Source organism: Magallana gigas, chromosome 9 (genome assembly GCF_963853765.1).
Source record: "Magallana gigas chromosome 9, xbMagGiga1.1, whole genome shotgun sequence".
Classification (NCBI taxonomy): domain Eukaryota; kingdom Metazoa; phylum Mollusca; class Bivalvia; order Ostreida; family Ostreidae; genus Magallana; species Magallana gigas.
The window spans coordinates 17,913,984-17,921,484 of record NC_088861.1 but is presented as its reverse complement, the minus strand read 5'-3'; the positions used below and the strand labels follow the sequence as shown (position 1 = coordinate 17,921,484).

Below are 7,501 nucleotides of genomic sequence, written 5' to 3'. Positions count from 1 at the left end.
AAAAAGGCCTATTTCCAAAAACTACGACTCGGGTTACATCAACAACAGCCAAGGACACTCCTTATTGCTTCGAATGGACACATCTCTATGACCCGACTAATCCTCTGCAGAACAAGACTTTTTAACTGTAAAGTATTCTCATTTCAAAACACCTATAAACTATAAAAGTACTTTTTTTATATGATCAAATACCAGTATATTACAATGTCTGTCTGTAAGCTAGAATCTTAGAAAATCACATGGTTTTGACTTATTAAATGATTGATTAGACCTTGCAGATATTAACTTCCATTTTCTTAAATAATTTGTTATATTTGCAAATATTGCATAAAATATTAGACTCCATGTAACATATAACCTCACACCTCCAAGTTGATAAGTGTTAACTACTTTGTTTCCATTTTCTTTGTTTAAACATTTATTGATAACTTAGTTTTTATTTGCAGCAATATATGAAAAATTAAGAAACCAATCTTAAATGTAAAAACACTGCATTAGGAGATGAATGCATGGGTCATAGAAATGATAAAATACACCAAACAATATTCAATTATGTCGTATATGAAAATATATAAAGACAACATATACCCCATATATTACAATTTTTATGTAACAAAATTACTTGGATGGAAAGTTGTTTCCATGTGAGTTTTATTCTAATCTGTGTTATGTAACTAATATATAATTGGAATTAGCTTTTATATCATAAGTAAAATGCTGGTATTAATGAGAATTGTAAGGTGAATGATCTGTGTGATACTTTGTATTTTATACATTCATGCTACAAAAAGCAAGTACATGTACATGTAGTAATACTTGTCATATATACTAGACAATGTATATTTTACTTCATGTCTTGGATTTAAAAATATTAATGTAGGTAAAGTAGTGAAATGTAGGAAGGTAAACCATGTGTAAAGAAGAATATTCATCAGGAATGAAGTGTGTTGCAATCAGCATAATTAATTAAATGTGTACATCATATTTTTGCACATGATTTGACAGACTGCTCAATTGTTAGCTTTTTATTGGCTAACAAGCTTTTCATATCCCCCTTTGGGTCATCTATTAAATACTGACAGGCTTATGATATTAAAATCTGATCAGTTGGTACATCATGGGTGGAAATGAAAAGTTCACTTTGGACTTAATGGATTATCAAAAAAATGATATCAAATCCTGTTCTATTGTAAAACATTAGATTATATTACTAACAAAGAAAAGGTTTATCCCAACTTGTAAGTGGGTCACTTTGACCTCATTTTGGAATTTATTGACATATTCAAATCAAATCTGGGTCATACCTCTATAGTCAACTACTATCTTGTAGTGTATTTTTTTTTTAAAGATGGATACTTTAGACTTTTGACAAATATTTTATGGTGTACATATTCATTGTAGTTCAAAACAAATTGAGACAAGTGTATCATGTTCATGTAACAGTGAAGTTTTCTTTGTTTATTCATGTACGTGCAGTTATTTTGTAAATTGCATTCATATTTTTAAAAAAGTAAGATCTTTGTTGCATTTTTAAAGGGAGATTTGATAGGCATTTAATCGAGATGAAAAAAAATACAAAAGAGCTAAAGCCACGAAAGGTCAAAATCAGCCTAATTTTTTCATGAAAAATGAAACAAGCCAAGGAGGAAAATAATAATAAAAATATTACTTATAAGTAATGAGCTCTAAATCTGTAGTACACAAAAATTATTGTATGACGTCACAACTGCACTGTACACGTCTAAACACGCGCTCGTTGCTGCTTTTCATTAAAAAAGTATCAGTTTTTTCGTCTTTACTTCAAATTTTCGTGATGGCCACACCCTTCGAACAAAATAAAGAATATGTTATTTTAAAGGACATTTAAAAAGGCATAAATAATGCTTACTTTTATTTTGTTCGATAGGTGTGGCCACGTCGAAAATCGAACTTTTCTTTCAGCGTCAAAATCCTCAGAACGATAAAATCCCGGGGAAACCCTATTGTTTTATATATAATAACGGTGTTACAATGTTGGTCTAATTGAAAAACGGTTTTTATTGCAAATACATGTAAATAAAATGTATGGGATTGCTTTATTTCTTAGTTTTATTGGGAATAATAATATATTAATGAAATCTGGTCGTTCCATTTATAACAGGCCCTATATATAGCGTTATATATTAGCCAGTGTTCTGACCGATATTTTTTCTATTAAATTGTGGAACTTCACTTATTAATATGATGATGCTTGAAATAAAAAAAAATATATCAATAGGCATATTGTAAACTTTCGATTGATGCTTTTCCGAATTCCTACCATCGGCACCGTGTCGCCATGGTCACTGTTTACTCAACGGGAGATAACTCGAAATGATGTAGGCTACTAGATTTCACATAGCCAAAATTCTGTTCAAGATTGCGAAAAACACAAGCTTAGAAGATGGAGGACACATAGATATACCATGGATACAACGACTTGAATGTACGTATCAATTTACACAGATCATATAGGCCTAACCACTTTACATTAACTGTAATAACATGGTTCATGCACATTCATGACGTCTGCATCTACAATACGTAGTGTAGGTCTATTTATCGAAGTCGTCATTTAGAGTAATGTTAAAGCAAACATCCCATATTAAAAGTTAGTGTTATCATTTTAAGTCAACGATAATCTATGAAATCACTGTGTAAACGAAATCAGATCTCAGACAACGAAATGTACTTACAATTGAACATAGGAAATTCGAATTATAGCCTATATAACAAATATTTACATGATCTGCATCTAAAGTTCTGTACCGTTATGTTTGTAATTTTACAATACAAAATCAATAAAAGTTACCATCAAAGGTGTAAATCTGGTAACTCCATGCGTTATCTAGTGATTTTAATTAACCAGATCGATCATCGTCTGCAATTAATCACCTACACTGTTTACATAGGAAATGAAAATACAAAGGGAGTGTACTAGGTTTTTTTCCCTTTGAGTTACGCCTCTTGAGAGAGAGAGAGAGAGAGAGAGAGAGAGAGAGAGAGAGAGAGAGAGAGAGAGAGAGAGAGAGAGAGAGAGAGAGATTCTTAGCATATAGTGAGTTTACAGCGTATAATGCATGATATTATTTGCACGTTTTATCTATCAACTGCTTTCCTATGATTGTATAACAGGCTAGTGACAGGGTGGGAAGGGGGAGGGAGGGGGTGCTCTCCCATTTTCTCACGCAGTAAATATTTATTTCCAAATTTACAAATTGTAAATTTAATTTTAAAGATGCCCCCAATACTCTGGGAGCATGTAGAAAATTGTAGTGAAATTGATGGAACTAAAATTACCTGAATCCAGACTTTTTTTCTGGAGATTTCTTTGTTTTTAGCGGGTGGGGTTGAAGGGGCCTGACACCTATTTTTGATAATTTCCCTTTATGTGAAATCAATACATTTGAATTTCCAGGGGAGGGTCCGGACCATCCCACTCTAGATACGCGAATGCATCAATGTATTTAAAGTTTTATGAACCAACTAGTATTGCAGCCACCAACAACCACCCCCCCCTTCCCCGGTGATTCGGATTTTGTTGATTAGTGATTTTTTAAAATTTATTTTAATGTTTATTTGCTTGTCAAATAATTTGCCTCTTCAAAAAAAAAGATGACATGTCTGACAAACATGAATAAAATAGCAAGCAGAAAACTAATAAACCACTCACTCTATTTGATATTGTGATAATTAGTTTATTTACCTTAAACGACAGTGTAAGCCTGTCCTGATATAAAGCTAGAAATGTTACACAATGTTTTGTGATTATCTAGTAATGATTCCATAATGATGAATTATAAGAACAGATAAATGTAATTTAATATACTATGTGTCGCTGATGTAAAATTTTAAATAGCATTACTTGAAGTCTTATACTTGATATTTTTTATCGATGAATAATATTTATTTTATTTTTTATACTTGGCTTCTAAATATTGGCGAAATGATGACATCTATATGTATCAGTATTTTTTTTTTGGTTCATAAAGTAATGTCATTATTGAAAAAAAATGTGGTATAATCTTTTTCTGCCATTCAGTTTTATTTGTGGCTTTAACAGCATAATTCCGATAATTTTCGACGCTCATACACATACTCAGTAATAAAATGGTGTTTTCTCAGTCAGAAGTTTTTACATAGTCTTAAGATTAAATACTTTACGACCGAAACTTCACGACTTTCCTTTACAGAATGCCCGGTGGTGGACCAAAGTTTTTTCCAAGTGTACTGTGTAACAAACGGACAAAGCCACGGGAGAGACGTAAAATAACAACACAGGAAACTCATTTCCTTCAGAAAACCTTTCTTATTACAGTCAAAGATACTAATGACACATTGTGCAACAGATGTAGGCATAAATACTATGCTGCAGAAAGACAGAAAATTCAAGTTGTCGCTAAAAATGATGAAAGCAACGATGAATACATTCCCACACCAAAACGTCCAAAATCCAGCGCTCTATCAAGTCCACCCTCTATCTCTTTGTCGATCCCCTCTACCCCTAAAAGTCAAGCACAGTGCTTTTTGTGTAAGCGTCCGGGACCAAAGCTGGTGGTGGTACCATCAAACGCGAGATTTGATGTGTTCATGAACTGTGAGATTATTGTACCAGCGGGTAGTCGATGTTGTCCCAATCATTTGGAAAATGGTGAATTTAAAGCCGATATGTTGCATAGCATAAAGACAGCAAATAGCTCACTCCTTAGCAGGACGTCTATTACTGAACTGATCAAAAGTTAACGAACAGCTGCACAGCAAAACGAAAATCGCAGAATTGATTTTGAAACATCGTCCAACCTGACAAATAATGATTATTTGAATCTGACTGGAATATGCAAAAACGCTTTCGATGAAATCTGTGCATCAGCTTTAAAAGATCTTAGAAACACACCCGCTAGGACCACACGAACATCTTTGGGCATTTTCGTATTCAATTGAAATCTGGACTTTCCAATAAAATACTTTCAACCATCTTCAACATTTCTAAATCTAGTTTGCGTCGAGCCATAGCATCTGTAAGAAAGTCTCTCGTTGCATCTATTGTTCCACAGAACTTGGGTCTTCAGCATATATCACGTGAAGAGGTAATTGAAAAGCATACGAAACCTCTAGCGCAGACATTGTTTGGAGATATTGGGAATTCACAAGTGATTTTAGTATTAGATGGTACTTATATCTATATCCAAAAAAGTAACAATTTCCATTTCCAGAGACGTTCGTACAGTGTCCACAAAGGAAGACCGTTAGTGAAAGCGATGGTGGTCGTTACGACAACAGGCCATTTTGTAACAGCGGTTGGACCTTACCTCGCAGATAATAAGAACAATGATGCAAACATCCTTACCCATATGCTAAAGTCAAACTTGGAAGACATTAAACACTGGGTGCAAGAAAATGACATATTTGTTGTCGACCGGGGTTTTAGAGATGCAATAAGTCTACTGGAGGATATGGGGATAAAATCAGAAATGCCATGCTTCATGAAACGAGGGGATAAGCAACTGTCGACAGAGGATGCTAATGCTAGTCGTTTGGTTACAAAGGTAACTGAAGTTTTTATGTTTAAAACTGCTCTAATTAGATTATTCTAGTATCAAAATTCAGCTTGGTAGATTTTGATTCTTACATCCATGACAATATTTTTCTTAATCAATGAAATATTTAATTAAAACTGTTAAAATATCTGATCATAATTATTAAACAGTTATATAGTAATATTTTTTTATGTTTTCAACTAAAGGTGCGATGGGTAGTGGAGTCGGCGAATGCCCGAATAAAGAGGTGGAAGTACTTTGACAAAGTTCTCCCAACAAACCAAGTCCCTTACATTGGAGACTACATAAGAATTGTCTGCGCCATCTCTAACAAATTCTTACCTCCACTATCACCAGGTATTTAAAATAACATATGCATTATGCACGACGCGGAACTAGAATTGTCTTGTAAAAATTCAGACTTGTTCAATGCAACCAATAAAGTACAAGTAACAGAATTGGCCATGTATCCCTCCCCCTCCTCCCCTGGTAAACCACCCCCCTTCCCGGTAACAATTTCTGGTTTCGCGCATATGCATAAAGCTTTTTACAGGAACTTTTCCACCGTTGTAATAAAGTGACATTTCAGTTAAATTATTTTGATTGTTTCTAAATAGCCCATGACGACGATGTTGCAGTGGCGGCTAAAATGTTGCATCTTAGTCGTCAGGTCAATGTGCTGAAAGAGCGAGTGGAGGCAGAGAGCTTGCACAGTAGGAAATCCTCGATGTGGAGAGATGCTTCAACCATCGATGATTTCCCGAAAATGACCGAGGAACAGCTACGTGAGATGACATGTGGGCCCTACCAGCTTAAACTCTCAAGGTGCTACATCCAAGAGCACCTTGACGGAAACCACGACATCCTCGTTCATAGAGAAGATCCACAACTTCTAAAAGTTAAGATGCAGAGCAGACACGTGTCTTCAAAAGCACATGTCTTGTGGATATCCTACAACGAAGTTGAGGTATGGTGTGAACTGTTTATTTGTTAGTAAAGTAATTAGAATCACAAAGAGTTTTAAAACCTATTAACTGTTTGTTTTTCCTTTGATTCAGGTCACAGCATGGTATTGTCTGTGTAAGACCGGGGCGAGAGTGGTTGGTGTGTGTGCACACGTTGCGTCCGTCCTGTGGTATCTCGGGTATGCCAGACACAAACAGGACTCTTTGAATATTGGGGTTAGGAACTGGGGGGTCTATGTCGAAGACGCAGCCAGCCTTCCAGAACCAATAGACGCATCTGACAGCGAGGACAGCACCATAGAAGAATGAACACTTTAAAATTTACTTTTGCACATACTTTGTATTGGTAACGTGGTCTCTCAGTTTTCTCATTATAGATGTTTAACTATTTAAGCAACATTGGTTTTTTTTCCCAATTTATGAACAATAGTGAACATATTTGATGGCAAAAAACAGATAATGATAATATATAATATTTAGCTATGATATTCTTATTTACGTAATTGCATTTTTTACCCATATAATAACAATTTTATTTCATTGCGCTAGACTTATTGCTTAAAAGTTATTGTGCGCACATAATAGTACTATAGTATATGTTTCTCTTGAAAAGATGGACATTTTAAAGTGTTGCATTGGATATCCGTGAGATAAACGGGTATATGATCTTAATGATGCATTCATTTATTAATTATACCACATGCAATGTATATTCGTGTTGAATGGTTTCTAGTTTGTTGAAATTGGTGCAAAAGTGTTATTGTTATATTGATGTTAGTTGTAGTATCATTGATATTTATTATCAACTCTGACATGTAATAAATGTGACGTCAGTCACGTCATTGAACGTTTGTAATTTTAACATTAAACAAGCGCTCTTTCCATGCGTCGTTCAGCATGGATAGGGACCAAACCAAACCAAGACTTTTATTTTTGTGAAGTATATTGACCTGAGATTGTTTCCTGGTTATATCGTAAAAT

General features: G+C 34.3%; 1 protein-coding gene across 2 annotated transcripts; it reads left to right on the top strand.

Annotated features, from left to right (window-relative positions):
* Window positions 1-4,223: 4,223 nt before the first annotated feature.
* LOC117683143 (uncharacterized) lies at window positions 4,224-7,501 on the top strand. Of its 2 annotated transcripts, XM_066072293.1 has the most exons (5): window positions 4,224-5,105; window positions 5,232-5,564; window positions 5,762-5,912; window positions 6,173-6,522; window positions 6,614-7,501. In XM_066072293.1, the coding sequence occupies exons 2-5, from the start codon at window positions 5,277-5,279 to the stop codon at window positions 6,827-6,829; spliced, it is 1,005 nt and encodes a 334-aa protein (XP_065928365.1). In that variant the 5' UTR covers window positions 4,224-5,105; window positions 5,232-5,276; the 3' UTR covers window positions 6,830-7,501. The 2 variants fall into 2 exon arrangements, with proteins under 2 accessions (XP_065928365.1, XP_034307901.2); XM_034452010.2 differs by having other exon boundaries at window positions 4,224-5,564.